Source organism: Gobius niger (assembly GCF_951799975.1).
Source record: "Gobius niger genome assembly, chromosome: 4".
Classification (NCBI taxonomy): domain Eukaryota; kingdom Metazoa; phylum Chordata; class Actinopteri; order Gobiiformes; family Gobiidae; genus Gobius; species Gobius niger.
Window position 1 is genome coordinate 29772906 of NC_136855.1, and position 18502 is coordinate 29791407.

The 18502-nt window shown below is 40.4% G+C and overlaps 1 protein-coding gene across 1 annotated transcript in view; it reads right to left on the minus strand.

Moving 5' to 3' along the window:
• Nucleotides 1–18502, minus strand: part of itfg1 (integrin alpha FG-GAP repeat containing 1) — a 129056-nt gene that overhangs the window by 72145 nt on the left and 38409 nt on the right. Inside the window, exon 10 of the mRNA XM_079554796.1 lies at nucleotides 14068–14213. Coding sequence (XP_079410922.1) covers nucleotides 14068–14213 — 146 coding nt within the window. The remainder of the gene's footprint in view (nucleotides 1–14067; nucleotides 14214–18502) is intronic.

Here is an 18502-nt window from a genome sequence, read left to right on the forward strand (position 1 = left end):
GCTCTCTAAGAACTCTTTCACAATGTGAGCCCGATTAATCTTGGCATTGTCATCATGGAATATGCCGTGCCATCAAGGAAAAATAAATCCATTGATGGAATTCACAGGATGTTCTGCAGATCTCGTTCTTTGGGCACATAGTGTTGCTGAACCTATGACCAACTGCAGCAACCCGAGATCATAAGAGTTATTCTTTTTTTCTTTTTGGTCAGGAAGTGTAGTTTCAGGATTAAAATAACTGTACATCCAAAAAATATTTTTTTAAAATTAAATAGTTATGAGAGCATACATTTCTATAATTTCCAATCAACAAATCAATAGCGAACGGTGTTGAGAGGGCAAACTATTGGTCTTACATCGGATACTTGCTAAAAACAGTGATCAAACCTTGGGTGACAGTGACGTAGTGGTTGGAGAAGCTGTCCACAAATCCAAAAGTCGGTAGTCCACATCCAACTGTGACTAATGCATGGGCAAAACACCTATTGTTTTTAGTTATCCCCATCTACCCCAGGGTAGCTATGGGTATATCTTTGGGTGTCTTGCAATGCATCACTATGTTCTAACAACATTTTTTTAGAGGCTTAAGAAAGTAATAGTAAAATGATTTGGGGAAATTCAGTCTACTCAGTTTGTGTTTTTGCAATGACTTCTGCCAGGGGCGATGTCAATAGAAGGCTTTCAGACTGTAGATTTGCTCTCATTGACGTCATTACAACGCTAATTAATTTTAATAAGGATTGAAGACAGGGACTCCTGCAAGGGCACGCTCCTTGGATGCAGCGGGTTCTATTTAGGGAAGAGGAGGCTGAATCTGGTGTCTGATGTGGAAATCAAGCTGCATGAAGTTTGCTTTATTTACTGAACAGATGGCGAAGACGAGACAAAAATAGACCCTTAAAAATAGTGTTTAAAGAATTCAAATTTAGGCCACAAAAAGGGCAGATAGTGGACCAAATTACTAAGCTTAAAAATACAGCCAGGGTATTTTCTTTGTCTCTTAAAATCCTAATTAAACCTTACAGATGGAGCAGCAGACACAAACAATATAAATCTTAATTAAACCTTACAGATGTAGCAGCAGACACAAACAAAATTCTGCTAATACCATCTTTTCCATACAGACCAGTTTATACTCAATGCTCTGGAGATTCTTAAAACCTTACCAAGAAAGATTTAATTAATTTACAAGCCAAACGTGTGAGCAGAGTAGGAGCTATTATCCGTAAGCTTAAGCAGTTGTGGGTTGGGAGGAAGCATCTCTGGTGGCATTTAAGAGAGGCTTTGATCTACAAAAGGGTAAAAAATGAAACGTGGTAGAGGAAACCAAAGGGATGGTGCATGTGGTGATAGCTCTTCTTCTATGTGCTTTAATGCAAAGAGTTGCAGATGCCTAGTGTCGGAAATACTTCCCTACACTATGTTAAGTTTCAAGTATCTAGTGGTCTCAATTCTCAAATATTTCACAAGCACTAGTAAAGGGGAAAAAACTACATTCAGGACTAGTCTTGTGATAAAAGTAGTTGAGAACTTGCATGAACTTTCAAGACTGAATTTTTGTTTTTTTTGGCCATTTTTCAGGAAATATGAATGATAACACAAAACGTTTATCATAGTTAGTGGTTGTGTGAAGCCATTTATGGTCAAACAACTGAGTTCACTATTTTTAAATCATAATGAATGAAAGAAAGTGCCAAAGTGACCCTAATCAAAAGTTTACATACCCCATTTCTTAACACGGTGTACTGCTCCCTTTACATAATGAGTTGTGGCCATTCTTTTGGGCAAAAAGCCTCCAGTTCCTGTAAATTCCTGGGCTGTCTTGCATGAAGTGCACGTTTCAGATCTGTGGCTCAATGATATTGAGGTTAGGAGACTGAGATGGCCACTCCAGAACTTTGACTTTATTCTGCGGTAGCCACTGAGAGGTCAACATATGGTTAAAGTATACTTTATTAATCCCCGTATAGGGGAAATTCATTCTCTGCATTTGACCCATTCCCAATGCCGCTGGGGCGACCTGTAGGAGCAGTGAGCTGCCAACATGGGCCCGCGCTCGGGGACCAGGCTGGTGGTCATAAACACCTGGCTGGAGGACTCACCTATTGTACATGTTTTTAGTGGTAGGGGAAACCGGAGTACCCGGACGAAACCTACGCAGACACGGGGAGAACATGCAAACTCCACACAGAAAGGCCCCGTCCCTTGTGGGAATCGAAACCGGACCTTCTAGCTGTGAAGCACTGCACTACCGTGCCGGTTAAATGGCCTTGTGCTTTGGTTCATTGTCATGTTGGAACGTCCAAGTGTATCCCAATGCGCAGCTTCCAGGCTGATGAGTCACACTTTTCCTCCAGTGGTCTTTAATTACATGCTGCATTCACAGGCCTTGTTGACTCCTCCAAATGTAACATTTATGGTTGTGGCCAAAAAGTTACATTTTGGTGTCATCATTCCAAATTACATAGCTTCAGAAATGTTGAGGCTTGTCTCTGTGATGTTTGGCATATTGTAAGTGGATACTTTGTGGCATTTGCAAAGTAATGGCTTTCTTCTGGCAACTTGGCCATGCGGAGTTACATAAAAGAAGTCCCGCACACTATCAATCCTTGCAGAAAATGCAGGGTTTACACCACACAGAGTCTTCCTCAGGCAAAATCTTGGCCATGCAGCCCATTTTTCTTCAAGTGCCTCCTTATTGTGCATCTTCAAACAGCTACACAACGTCCTGTATTTCAGCTGAAGTTATCTCTTGGTCTTTCTTTTCATCCACAGTTTTGTACCTGAAATCAGTTTGGCTTCAACAGAATCCCACATTATCAACTTCTTAACTAGACTTTGAACAGTGCTGACTGATACTCTCAATACCTTGGATATCTTTATTATAACCCTTTCCCATTTTATACAGTTCAACCACCCTTTCTTGCAGATCCTTTGACAATTCTTTTATTTTCCTCATGACTCAGAAACCAGAAACGCCCATTCAGCACTGGATGAAAAATGCAAGGGTCTGTCAGGAGCCCTAAAGTTCACTGACCTTTTATACAGACATAAAAATAACAAACACAGGTCACAGGTGAAGATGCCTACCTTTAGTAGCCATTCAAACCCATTTGTGTAGACTTGTGTGCATACTATCAAGCCAAGATCACCAGGTTATGTAAACTTTTGAGCACAACTATAATTGCCACTGCCATGTTCCTCTGAATAACCTAAACAATCACATGTGCTTGTTACAGATTTCAATACGCCAACACGCTGGACTCTTGTGTACTTCATTAAAACATCACTTCCCAAACAAAGCCATGGCATTGACAGACTTGGAGCTATTTTTATCAGCGTATAGCAAAGAGTTAAGTGTCAGCAACATGACAGCATCAAACATGCATTCTGTAAACAAGCTGAGGAATATATTATCACAATCTTCTGTGGGCAAAGCCAAGAAGTAAGAGCAAGGGCGGATTGATGGTATTCTTAAGACAGGAGGATTTTAATGTGGCATGGAGAACAAAGAGGGTCATAATTTCTTTATGGGCTTGAGCAGGTACAGTAATTTGGAAAGAAGCTGCAGTTTTCACCTTCCCTTTCTAGGCAGTTATTTGGACGCTTTTTGTGTGTGTGTGCACTTTGTTTCATAGGGTTTAGCCTTTGAAGACTGCTTGCCCCAGAGGGAATGTCAAAATTAAGTGTAATACATCAGACAAGCATGAAATTAATGGTTTATTCTTAGTTAAAAGGGTCAGCATGAAATCCATATTTAAGCAAGTGGTGATGAAAATAGAGGACATCATGACTCCATGCAAGAGAGTCAGTTTTGTGGATGAGGAAAAAAAGGCCATTGCCCGGTATGTGCTGATGCTCACTGACCCATGCTCCATCGAAACGGTCAGTTAGGCAAATTTCTGCGATGGGACCTACAACTGTGGTGAGGGTGAAAATATTCTCACAGACATTTGCTGAAAGTTTACATGCTCCTTGAAAAGATATTTGATTTAAGAAATTTGCCATATCGGAGCACACAAAGCAAATACCTTTTTATGTGTGCAATAATGTCGTGTTTGTGTGCGTGGGGAAAAGAAAGAAAGAAAATAATACTAAGGCTGATATTGACACTAGCCAAACATTTTAACTCTTTAACTCACACTAGCCAATTGGTCAGTTCAGTTTTTAACCCTTATTATGCTATTTTTTTGGAAAAGATTCTTCTAAAGCCAACATTTACTTTTGATCATATTGAATTTTATTGTTGGTGAAAACCCTAAGCATCTAGAAACATTTGCAAAGGATTAGCCACATGACAAGTGTGTAAAAGTCAACTCCTGTAAATATTTACAGCAGTAAGTACACTCAAACATGATCAAGAATGCTTAAGTCCATGTAAACCTTGCTGTCCTCAAAAGACCACACCAATTGTAACTTGAAACACTGATCTGGCTCTCGTCTTTAATTGCTGGGGGAAGGCATGCGGTCGCACACATTAGACAGGCTTACACATACATGTAATTGCACTGGTGTTTTGATCACACATCCAATCCCACCCCTGGCCTTTTAATCAGTGCATGCGATATAGAGGAGTGGGCAAAAACATGATTACTGCAAGGGATAATCCGATTCTGTACAGACTTATGCTTCACACATAGAATTGGAAGCATACACAAGCGGCACGTCCATGTTACTCCTCGAATGCACTGACAGTAGTCTATAGGCGGATCTATGCAATGACTTCTTTGTAGTTGTAATCGAGTGCCATATGTCATCCGACACGTGGCAAAGCTGCTTAAACAAACAAGTGTATAGTGGACAAAAGCGGCCATGGCCTGATAGGAACTTATGGATCATCCATAATCAAAATCTTACACTAAAGGCCTGAACGCCCCTAGTGAATACGAGAAAAGAATACAGTGAAAAAACATCTTTACAGTTGACCTTTTTACACGAAAAAAAAAAAAAAAAAAAAGTCAGTAATATGTCGCCTTCTTTGACCAAAATAACAGCTCTGAAACTGTGCCTGTGACTGCTGATGAGGCTGGAGAAAAGTAATAAGATAAATTAATTTGAGACCATTCATCCACACAGAATCTGCCTCGATCCTTCCCATCGCATCCATTCTGATGAACTAGTCCAGGGGTCGGCAACCCGTGGCTCCGGAGCCGCATGTAGTGGCTCTTTTGTCCCAATGGAGCAGCACCGAGTATATCTACAAGGAGAACCGGTTCTGATGGATTACTCATCAGAACCAGTGACTCCTTCACTAATGACGCCTCTTATTGATCCGCTTTGCGCCGCAGCTTCTTTATACCATAATCCTGCAGGCGCGGAGCCGCTGCAGATACACGCCTGCAGATACACGCACCACTCGCACCATCCCAAACGTCTGCGCTGTTTTAGGATCCGCGCTACACTTTGTAAAAAGCCCGTCTGAATCTGTCCTCTTTATATGCGCTTATACGTGCAGCTGCTACGCTATTAAGAACCAAAACAAAGCGCACGTGCTGAAACGTGCTTTTGCGCTCGCTCCTTTCATTCAGAAACTATGACGCTGAAGGGCTGAGAATATCCTTCGACCCTCGTTCATAAAAATAGAGTGTCTGCCACTGAAATAGCTTTAAATCCCGTTATTTTAATAACCATTCTACATTAGCTTTATAAAAATGCTTTGAGGAAGTTTATGTTAAAATAGGTCATTTCTTGTCATATTATAGCCTATTTTTTAATGAATTGATAAGCGAAATGATAAAGAACCGCATCAATAAGAGAAACTATCAATGGTATTATCGATTAAATGGGGGGGGGCCTACAATTCTGTTTAACCCCCGGGCCCATGGGTACATTAAGGTGGGCCTGGTGGTGAAGCACGGGCGGAGCTGGTGTCCCATTTACAGTGTTAGAATTTATGAGTTTTGTAGATCAATGCAAGCAGCAACATATATTACATCTAAAATGCAACAGAATGCTGGAAGTGGCATTTTATCATTAAAAACAAAACATAATTAATACTTTTTATAATTATTGGAAATTTTCTTGTATATTTCTAAACAGAACAACAATAATATTATTCGGTTTGTTGGGTTGTTTGAATGTTAAAACTATTGTGGCTCCTTGAGACTTTCGTTTGGTTTGAAATGGTCCAAAATGGCTCTTTGGATGTTGAAGGTTGCAGACCCCTGAACTAGTCTTTATTAGAAACACTCACAGTTTTGGTAAGATTCAGAGTCAGGGGCCTGAGATGCCTGTCGATGCCTGACCCTTATCCTAGAGAGGAGAGGAGGAGAGGCTAAATGCTAACAACAGCTTTGGTGTTATTGTGTGACTGAGCGCACGCGTAAAGACCAGACAGGAACGCATCAACTCGTCTAAGCTCAGGTAAGAACATATCTCAGTATTGAAAAACGGTGACCTATTCCTTTAAGCCCCCAGGTTTGTTGCCCTAAACATCTCATCTAACCTCAGCAATCACTCTCATTTGAAATAAGGGATTTTTTAGGTCAACTCTGTTTGGTGATGATGAAGGTGACGACTTGTCCAGCAGTGATCCTTGGAGAGTTTAGGATCATCCTCCTGACAGTGTGCTGAGAAAAGTTGGACACATCCCTTTTCAGTTATTTCATAGAAGAAAAAAATGGTCCATGTGTGACCTAATGTGTATAACCTCATCAAACTGGAAAGGATGAGTTATCAATTCTCTGTGTCAAGTCACCAAAGTATCTTATTTTAAGATATTTCTAGGCCCCATAAATAACTGCATTACAGCTGATTTATACCTTCCATTTCCGAATACAGTAAAAATCTCAATGTGCTTATTTGATGTTAAAAATGTTCCTTTAATCCAAAAAATACAATAAAATAAAAACGCCACACTTTCCAATGAAACGTCCATATAAACAGCTGGTAATTGCTCCCTTTGATTTTTACAGACTTTAATTATAGCTCTTTAAATAAAGCTTATTTGATTGATAACCATCTTAATTAATTTAGTGACGCATTCCACCATTATGTCATGGAAATTTGCCCAATTGCTTTAGCTGCGCAGGCATTGTAGGCAATAAAACAGCCTCCTCTGAAAATATTGTTAGTATCAAACATAACTTTGATCTTGTATAACTGCCATTTTATACAATAGATCATAATCACTCTTTTGTGGACTCAACGGGGTGATTTAAGCAAGAGAGGTTGGAGAGGTTATGTTGGTGCATGAAGGCAAAATGACCTTCCTTCGTGTCATTGTTAACTGTCTTGTTTATTAAAAATAATCCATCATACCAAAATTGTCTGTTGGTCCTGCCACACAAACTGTATGACAGCCAACACGGCTTCTTTGTAAGTAATACAAGGAGATAAGTTTTTAGGTACTTTCAAAGCTTCAGTAAAAACTAAAGAGGACGGAAGAGAAAATAGGACAGCAAAGGTGCCAACAGGCAGGGTGACAGCCATGATGTGTCTTGGGAGAGTTTCAACTCTTATAGTGTACGCTGCGCTGTGGCACTCACTCAATACACCACTTTAACATGTTTTAGTGCAGGTGGTATGGGTGGTACTTGTCTCATTGGCCTTGTCCAATAGGTTGCATTGATGTTATAGAATTCTATTTCCGTTGAAGGGCAGACACCAACACAACTCTATAGGAGAGAAACAGTTTTTGAAAGACATTTCCAAAAAGAAAATCTAACTGTTTCCCATGATCCTTATTCCATAGAGATTGGACTCACAAACCTGCCACATTATTCTTATGGCTGAAAGTCCTTTCTACTGACCCACATCATGCACATGTATTTGAATATTGTCACCACCTTTGGACACCTTTATGAAGAAATAATTAGATCATTGTTATTTTTTCCTTGAAGAGATGACTTTGAATTATAGGGCTGCAACTTGCGATTATTTTGTAATCGATTAATCTATTGAATATTTTTACGATTAATTAAAAAATTAATCATTCACATCGCTTGGCTGTGAATGGTGTAGGATTTTTTTTTATTTTTTTATTTTTTTTAATCACATTATAGCTTAAGTTTGAGGATGTATTGATGGAATAAACTAAAGGGAAATGTTTTTTGAAGGCTCTATTCGTGAAATTTACAATGTACAAAACACTACAGACCCTAAATATAAAATCAAGTTGTAGGTTTTCATCAAAAATACTACATTTTTATGTCATTTTGCTCCATTTTAGTCTGTGTGAACCAGAAAACGATTAATCGATTACTAATATAGTTGCCGACTATTTCAATAATCGATTAGTCGTCGATTAATCGATTAGTCGTTTCAGCCCTAATTATGTACCAGTTTTTGTTTGTGAAATCAGCAATAAACTATCTGCATTTTGACAGCTACCATAGACACCAGTATGACATTTTCAGCTAGTCCACCTCTATTTTATATTATAAGCTCTTTAGAATGTAGTGATGCCACATGAACACAACCTGTACAGGCGCTTTAGTTCTTAACTGTCCTCCTTTAGTAAATACACAAGATAGGACAGCTCAGAGTGAAATCAGGTGAACAGTGGAATGAGACAATCAGTAAATTGTCAAAGCTGGGTCTCAAACCCACAACAACACAAAGCCTTCACCACTCAGGCTGCGCCACCAACAGTTTTTCTGTGTGCAAAAACATGTACTAAGATAGGCCTATGAGGTAGACAAGTACAACACGTTCAATGAATCATGACCCTCGGTAATGATTTGGAGATAATAAAAAAGTAAAAGAAATATATTTGGTGCATGAGAGTGACTCATTGCAGACAAGTGACAGGTAGTTCAAACTTGTCTCACTTGAGCCTTAATATTAATATCCTCCAGAGCAAACTCTTCCTTGTTAGTCTCCGACATTGATGGTTGCCTTTTGGGCATATGTTATGGACATCTGAAATCAGAAAACATAGCGAAAGTGGTAACAGGAAGAGGAGATGGGAGAGTTACAGATGTGAGGTGCAGCTGTGTGCTATTCTTGGTTTGTGACGAGGGCTCATAAGGAGTAGGGAAGTAGGGCAATCAGCAAAGATGTACAAGCTTTACAAGACATCTCTTTTTTCCTCTATTTATTCCTGCCAGCTTGTGTCGTCTGCACATTGATTCAACTCGATAAATGTGATCCTTTGCCCATGTGTCTCCTGAATTTGAGGCTGATTGGTACCAAACAGGAAGGACTAAAAACAGTTAGAGGCAACCACTTGTACTGATGAAGAAGAAACACGGTAACAAAAGTGTGAGAGGGGAAGCAGCCACATATGGGCTAAATAAACATTAGTTTGGCAGAGGCCATTTGGTTAGATGAAAATCAAAGACGTAAGGTGCAAGACAGACTGCACAGAGCGGCAGAATCCAAAGCAGCTAAGTCAACAAGATGCATTAAATAAAGGGTCTGACTAAACACTAAACAAATGCAGGCCGACACCAGCACATTATGTGTTTCACAATGTAAAATGCGAACTTCGGGTACCTTCAATTGAGAGTTGAAGTTTTCTGAATTTCCTATAACGGACTTTATTTCTCTCTTCATTGAATCAATTATAATTATGGAATTAAGATATCCTGAATTAAGGAGGTTTCTAAAATACAGAGTAACATACTGACTTTTTCCAATTAAAATCAGTCAGTCGTAACATTTGCCAAGACAGTTAAAAGTATTGCACAAAGGTGTTGAGCACTAAACAAATGAATAATCATTCAGTGTTAAAGCGCTAAAAAACTCATAAATCAATTTAAGTTATACAGCCGAAAAAAGTACTGAACTCCGGAGGATCATGTCATTTGACCAATCCAGTTACTCTTTAAAGCAGTGGTTCTCAGCTGGTAAGGCATCTGGACCATCACAATAGGACGACAATCCGCAACCCAAATGAGAATTTTATTTGGGATATATAACGTGACATAATAGAATAAGGTTAAAGCAGAACCAAGCAACTCATGCCCCGTAGATGTTGCGTTTTTTTACTCATTAATTGTTTGTGAGAGTAAATACTACACTGACAGAAAAGACAAAGGGAGAGAGGGATATTGTACAATCAATTACACAATGGAGAGATTTTTTTTCACTCAAACTTGGTTATAAACACTGTTTAAGTGGTGCTAGCCCGCAGCTAGCTTTGCCCGTTAGCCTGTTAGCTTCTTCTTCGTAATTCTATCACTATGTATTGGGGCCTCCGACCGGTAGGCGAAGATGCAAATGTGGTTTTCTGGCCAGAGACACCCGGGTAGATGAAAGACCCCCCAATCATCCCATCAACTCTTGTATTACTCCCAGAGGGACCACGAAAAGGATTTATTAAGGTAAACAAGTTACTTAGTACTGATTTAAGGTATACTTTATTCATCCAATCTTCCACCTGCTGCAACAACAGCGTTGTTCAAGTAGGTATCTTGCGCACAAACAACGGTATGCCAGTGCTTTTGCCGGTAGTCTCAGGGCATCGCTTAAGAAATAAAGGCTGTCAGGGAGGGGTCACTACTGTGCATTTCACCTTGGGAGTCTGTCCAATCCTTGTCCAGCCAATTTACTGCGCTAGGTATGAAAGCTGAAGATTGTACAGAGTGCCCCCTGTCTGCTCAAAGGTCTAGTCTACAGCCTGCTTTCGAAACACAAGATTGGGCCCAGAGTTTGTCTTCATACTTTTTCAGAAAATGGAAAGAAATAGTGGCTTGTAACCCACTGAAAATGACTCCGCTACTCACCAGTTGAGTACCACTGCTTTCAAGTATCTCTACTCCATTACTTTGCATTTATATTTTACCTCTAGACCAGGCATGGGCAAACTAAGGCCCTTCAATCCGGCCCTCGAAACATGACCAAGCACGATATGCATGGCCTAAGAAGGGGGGAGAACACCAATGTTTTAAGATAAGATAAGATAATCCTTTAATGATCTCACAATGAAGAAATGAATTGACATAAGGGAAGATAATGCTTAACTGCTGCTATTTAATGTGTTTAGGTGATTACAGTCTATTTGAGAATTGTAATTGTTTGATACAACCAAATTTGCAACTGGTCTAGCCCTCGTGGAAAGTTCAACAACCCCATGTGGCTCTTGCATCAAAAAAGTTTGCCCATATCTGCTTAAGACCATCTCACAAACATCTATTCCTATAAGGCAGGCCCGCTTATGTCTCTCTATAGAATCGGATGACCTTTATGATCCAGGCGGGGATTAAAACAATAAACCTCATGCTTAAAAATAAATACAAAGTATATAATATATATAAAATTATGCAACTCAAAGCTGCAGACAGACGATGGCCGAACAACGGCCTAGAAAAAAGGGTTGAAAAGTCCACGCCTGCGTCATACATCTACTTTAATGGTGACACAAGGGGGAGCCTCGTGAATCAGCATGCATAGACAAGCACGCTGGGCCCAATCTTCACCCATCTTATCTGGATCTCGGAGGACAGATAATCCACATTGCTTCTTTAACAAACACATTCACGTCCTCCGCCACAGTGTCCGGGGAAATGGGGTAGAGATTTTAACGGGCGGCCTTATCTGGAGCTCTTTCAGCGCGCTAAAGAACACGCTCACCTTAGTTGTCTTCTCCCGTACGCACACTGGTCGCCCGCTTTGTGATTAAGTGAGGGCAATTACATGCATTCGATTATAAAGGTGCTCATTACTGCTACATGAATGTGGCTTAAATTGTGTTTGATATTACATGCCAAGGATATTGATCTGTTGTCAACGCTACTGTTGAAACAAGCTATTCATTGGTTTTAGTTTTCAACGCGAGCCTGCAAGTGGCCATGGAAAACAGATTAGGGACTGTAATGGAGACTTGTTTTTATTGTGTGCAGACATGTAAGTGTGTTTTTCACAGCAACGTGACGACTCTATCCCCATGTGGGGTCTTTATTGCTTGTTTTGCTCAAGCGTCATACAGCCCAGTATAATCCACACAAACTAGAATGCTAAGCAACTATAAACACTGTATTTGGTTTTATTGAAATGTGTGCAAAACATATTTTGTTTTATTGAAATGTGTACAAAACATCTTTTTTTCCTTTATTTCAAGAAACATTCTAAATATTATCATCCGAAATGTTACAGCGTAAATACGTACTCTATTGCAGCATAAAAGTTCTGAGCAATGAGTGTTGCATTTCTCCAACATTTGCCACATTGAACTACTGCATTATTGTAACTTTACTATCAGATGTGGATATGTGGGTATCTGAACAGGCTATGCAACAAAAATGTTACAGTGTCCACTGTCCAGTGTCCATCTGGGGTCAGCCAGGTCACATAGACAACACACGTTCTCCAGCTAATGCATTACAATGTATTATACATGAAATTACAATGATCCAACATGATGCACGACAAACAACAGAGACTTTATATTTTAATTTCCAAAGCCTTTTGAGCATATTGCTATAGTTTTGCAATAAATTGTACCTGTGTTTTTAGCGGAATACAGTATTTCAGGATTTTACTTGAAATGAAAGTCCGTTAGAAGTCCAAGTAAAGCCGTCACCAGAATGATGGCGGCCCTGCACTAGTGAAGACGGGGTTAAACGACAGGATTAGAATTGGTAGTAGAGTACACACAATAGTAAAAAGTGAGTAAATGCTTTATTTGGCATTGTGGTGTCAGGGGAAACCTAGCCTTGTTTTACCATACCCTCGTACTTACTACGTTTCGTACAAAGGTCTGGAACTTCTCAATTGAGCACAGGTGGGAGGGATGAACTCCTTTGAAACATTTGGATCTGATTTTCGCTGGCGTTTGGTCGTGACGTAGCCTATGTAATGCGCCTGAGTGAGTGAAGCAGCTATCATAACTCTTAGGGGCATTCCTTGCACATTCCAAGGCTTCAATTTCAATTTCTGGATATTTGGGAGCCGAGCCAGAACGGATTGAAAAGCTTCCATTACTTTCGTATCCGCCGCCATTGCCAAACAAGCAAACAACAAGCAAATCGGCGCAAATGCTTGACGTCACCTACAACACCCGCCTCCCCCGCTTGCTGAATGGTAGGTAGAAAGTCAACCGATGTAACGCGGTCACTGAGATCAAGCCCAGACGTACGTACATGTAGGGAAATGATTATTGACCGGAGTTTTCGGATGGCTAAGGCCAGGCTAGGGGAAACCGGAGTACACAGAGGAAACCTGGTTGGAAGCTTTCAGTGCTCCACTAAAACGGTGCACCTCCTCCTGGGTTTGTCTCTGAGTGTGGTGTCTCCGGTCAGCTCCTTCACCTCCTTATTCCTCTTCCTACTCCGCAGCTCCCTCCGCTCCCTCCGCTCCACAACAGTCTTTCACCATCTTCTTCTCCTTTGTCCCTTCCTTGATCCTTGTAGTGCCTCTTCTTGTGCCTCCACTGTGCTGCAAGTGTGGAGGGCTCTTGGTGCCTCTTAAGTGTTTCAGAAAAATTTGTAGGTCTCAAAAACAACGGATCCGCGCAACTGTAATTATTTATTGCTCTCACCAGCAGTGCACTCCGATAGTCACGGCAAAGTATACCTCACCTTTGTATTTCAGTGCACAATATTGTGTTAAGAGCTTCAGCCACATTTTTGAGTTTGCATTAAGACCATGATTAACACTGGTTTGCTTTGGTAGCAATGAAAACAAACTAGCCGTAGCATATTGACAGTATGATAGTTGCAAAAATCAGTAGGCAGCGGCAGAAGTAGTGTTTTCCTTACTTCAATAAATCCGTGTCGCACTTTTGAGTATATTTTCCTGAAAATGTTGTTTGTATGAACCCATAAACTCAGCTAAAGCGCTTGAGGCAGAAGCAGCAGCAGCGTGCCTCTGAACTCGCGAAGTGAGCCATTGGACTGAATTGATTAGTTAGAGCAGTGAGATTCAGGGGCCGCCTTGACAAGAATCCAAGGTCTGTTTCTGCCAAATAAGGATTAGCCCAGTAATTTCTCCAATAGCTCATTCATTAATTGGACCTTATCGCGTATATAAAGTCCCATAAAAATGACTGATGAGGCTGGCGACTGGACTTACAGTATGTTTGTTTTGTTTTTTTCGTGCGATAAATCAGAAGTGGCAAACAGGTCCCGGTCGCAAAGCCTCTAGATAAAGAGCTTTCGGTGGGTGTGTATGTATTTGTGCTACCTTCCACTGGTGTTGCGCAGGACCACCAGCGCGTCAGGGAAGCCGTCCAGGTTGTAGTCCCCAAGGTGCAGTGCTGGACGCAGCTCCCCTGGCACAAAGCCCCAGACTGTGCTGCGCTGCTGGAAATTGGACAGCACTCGCACCCACTGCAACACAAACAAATAAGATGCACTGAAACAAGGCAGCTATAACAGTTAAAGGTGTGTTATCAAGAAAAAAAAACACCATCTTGCATTAATTGCTCATTCTCTGCAGTTATTTAGAGCTGCTAAATAACTGATGAGACAACATGCCCAAATAGAAAATGAGTTCAATCAAAAGAAAAGGCCATCAGTATTAATATCACAGTTCTGCTGGGTTTTTTTTTGGCTTCTAGCTCTGATGTTAGAGAACAACAATTGTTGCTTTAAAGTTTTAAGCCTTCTGACATCAAATCCTAATGGAGCAGAATATATATTTCATGATCAAGCTATATCAATGCAAACACAATGGAAAGCCCTTTTATTCCATCAGTCAACGCAATGGTCCACAACAAATAGCATTATCTGTTCCATTAGATGTCCTCTGCCCGGAGCAGGGATAAAACCTACTTTGAAAAACGCCTGGGTCTGGTCTGAAAACTTTTCATTTCTCATACTCAAACAACAATCAGATTCCTCTTGAAAAACACAGAAGGAAAGCAGAATAGCAGGATAGCGACTTGTTTAGCTGTAATGATCATTGAAAAATCATTGGAAGAGTATATTGTTTTGCAGACTTAACATTGCGATGCATATTAACATTATTGCATACCTCATGAGCATTTGTTACATTAAAGGGGACAAGTACCATTGACATTCTTAAAGTTTTAGCAAAGGCATAGACTTGTTCTAAAGCTTTAAAAGGCAGGGTTGAGTGCAGAGATGGGCAACATTATAGTCCAGTCACAGCACTTTAGCCAACTGTTTCGGATTCAGGCTGTGAGCGCTCTTCAAACTGCTCCATTAGAGCTCACAAAGTTAAGGAATACAGCCCAGATCCCAATCTCTTTTTGTGTCAAAAAGCAGGGATTGAGTCATCTTCTGCCGTACAGATTAACACTTCTTTTTCACTTAAATGCACTTTGCCTTTTGTTAACATAATCCCTGCAGGAAGGCCTTCAAGGGATAACGCCCCAAACAAATATATTTCACAGCAGCAAGATGCAACTAAGATTAGGGCTGTAAAATTGATCAAAATGACATAGAAATAGCAAATCATGCGGTTTTATCATGTGCAGATACAGACGTCAACGTGTCACACTGGGGTTTGTAGCCGAGAGGGAAGGAAGCTTGTGTGGGAATACAAATTTCTCACACTATTTAGAGATTGTGTGACGGACTATTTGCATACTTGGCTCACAAAAATACAATTGAGTCAAAATCAAGTCCTTGGGAATGTTTTGTCTCACTCACTTGAATATTAAGCAGACTGTCCAGTAGGCACTGAAAGCTAGCCTTTAGCATGAAACTAAAAAAAAGCATTCTCTGTTATTTAAAGGGACAAGTTGTCATTTTTATTCGCTACTGCTACCCCTGGTCTTACGTGTAACTGCAGTTTCTATATGAAACTCGTGCATGACGGTACTTCGGACCCGAATTAACAACTTTTTGAGTGACAGTGCAGGATTTTATTGGCAGTTATGGTGAATAGGCCTAGGCTCATTCTCCACATTAGGACATTGCTGGAGCAGGTAAGGGGTAGAAAATACATAATTTTAATATTTTTAAACGCCGTCTAGTCTCTTAGCATAGACCATTGAAGACCATTGAACAACTTTGGTCCAAGTCTCTGTGTTAATTTGGTATAGAAAATACATCCACAATTCAGCATTTGTTAAAGTAATGGTGGAGTATAGGTGAAAGAGTACTTTTCTCCTCCCTTTGTTTTCCCCTCTGGCAGCTTAGCACATGACCATTGTGGCCGTTCCCAGAGACTGCCTGAATCTGTAGGGATTGCAAACCTTGTCATTTTTCATGTTCTGAAATGCGTGTGTCTTGTATTGGTTTAGCAGTTCAAATTCCAGTCATTTCTCATTAGTTAATGTGCCTGGACAATTGAGACAAATCCAAGGAAGGTTGAACACACACTATCTGTTATTTTTTTCCACAATTGTGCAGCCTGCATAACACTGTGTGTGGAATAGCTGATCTTTCTTGTGTTTGTGCCAAGAACCTGTTGCATCAAAAAATACAACTCTTTTCAGACAGTGTTACCCCTTTGCTTTTTTCGTAAAGCTAAATGGCCAGTTTACAGGTCTCATTTAGAAACAAGAGCGTGTATGGTAGTGAGCCCTGGGGCCAGATGCTGAGCGTTTAAACTATTCATGAATGTTAAACACAGCGAGCAGGTGCAGCAAAAAGCCACCAGAGACACAACTGCCACTAATGGCTCTTAATACTAGCAACATGTCTGGCAAAGTCAGCCACAGTCGATTACCAATTGACCCAAAATCTATCACAAAGGCTTTTTTTTTTTCACACCAGCTGTGCACTATGTTGACACATGCAGGTATACAGATTTCCCTCCAACTGACAAACCGGGAGGAAAACAATATTGCAAAACCCTGTAACCTTTCTAGTACTCATTTTGAACTATAAGACAGGATTCGCCTATAGTCATTTGAGTAGCCTAGTAAAATATGGTAGCATTCTGATATTAGCATTCTTAATATTCACTGTACATTCGGGGACATCACACAGAAGTACTTTTACATATCTAGCCCATTTTGCACTTCTTTAATAAAGTGTGAAGCAAAGATGCCCCAATCTTCCGCACATATATCCATCATCTGCACTGGGTAATACAAGGCTTTAGTTTTTTTTTCTTTTTAGTTTTAGTTCAATATTTGGGTCAATTTAATCAATGCAACAGCTTTGAAACTGCCTGCTGCAAGAATGACACAATAGTTAAAATGTCCCAAATTGAACATAAGAAACCAACCACAGTTCACACTGAGGTCAAATTGTCCTAGTCATTTATATGACTATATACATATATTATTGTCTGTCTAGGCTGAAGGTGGAACTTTGAGTCATTCAGTTTGATTTGCATCAACAAAACCTGCGGCTCCGTGATTTGAGGAGCCCAGGGACAATTTATATCTGAGTGAGGTCACCGACACAGTTCAGGGTAGGTGTGTGCTTTTTGACAAATATTGCCTCTTTAACTCATCAAATCACCATTTATCTTTAGCTTGAATTTGGCCCTTACTGTCACCTAAAGTATAGTGACATCTGACTACAAGAGCGAGAAGTTGTTTTTCAATTAACCCTGTCCAGTAGACGGTATTCGCTAAATCTCTATTACATTTCTATCGACAATAAACATATTTTATGCTTGCTCCAAGAGGTCCGATGGTACCCAATTTTATTTGTGTATCAACAAACGTTTCTTTAAAGGGACTAGATGCAAGTTTGTCATTTTTATACTCACTACTGTCACCTCAGGTCTTACACGTAACTGCAGCTTCTATATTAAGCGTGTGCATGATGGCACTTCGGACCCGAACTAACACCTTTTTAAATGACAATGCAGGATTTTAGAGGCAGTTGTGGAGAATAGGTCTGGGCTCACTCTATTAGGACATTGCTGGAACATGTAGGGGAAGGAAAATACATCATTTTAACATTCTTAAACTCTGTATAGTCTGTTTAAGATTAAATATTAATATCATAACTAACTTTGTCTGTGTAATTGGTTTAAAATGTTTTATTTGTTTACATAGACATAGTAATAGTAAAAAAAAAAATCTACACAAAAAGGGAGACGCTTAACCCAGCTGACCCTTCCCAGTGGCCTTTTTTTAGTCTGTATGAGAGCTGGAAATGTCACAGATGAAGCCTTTTGGATGAGAGGCGAAACATCCTACACTTCTCAACTCAAGAACCTTCATCTGTGTTCTACTAGGCCTGTCTGTCTGGTCCTAGTCTTGTGTTTTTATAGGTGAGCCAAAGACTAATTTCTAGCTCATTCGAAAAAACATGTAGCTGTGGAGTGGTGTGATTCTGGGTGAATTTCTGCCACATCAGTGCTTGTGTCTGCATCATTTCAGCCGCTCGGAGTAGATGGCGGGGACTTGACATGGCTGTGACATACTGACAATGTAAAAAGACCAGTGAGGCTGCTGCCAGGCAATTTGTGGCCCGTGAACACAACGGCAGACACAGGTAAAAAAACAGTCATAGCACGCTCCCATAGGAACACAATAAATACTGGCCTTAATTGATGTATGTATTTTGTGCAAGGGGGGAAGGGGGCAATCTTTGCGCTGAAGTCCTTTGGCCCCTGCTCTGCCATGACCTTCTGTCAGAAGACCAACAGAGCCCTTTGCTGACCTCGGATTTATCAGCGGACTGTTGTGCTGGTGTGGGCCCCCTGGCAATCAGAGCTGCTTCCTGCTTCCTGTTTTATGAAA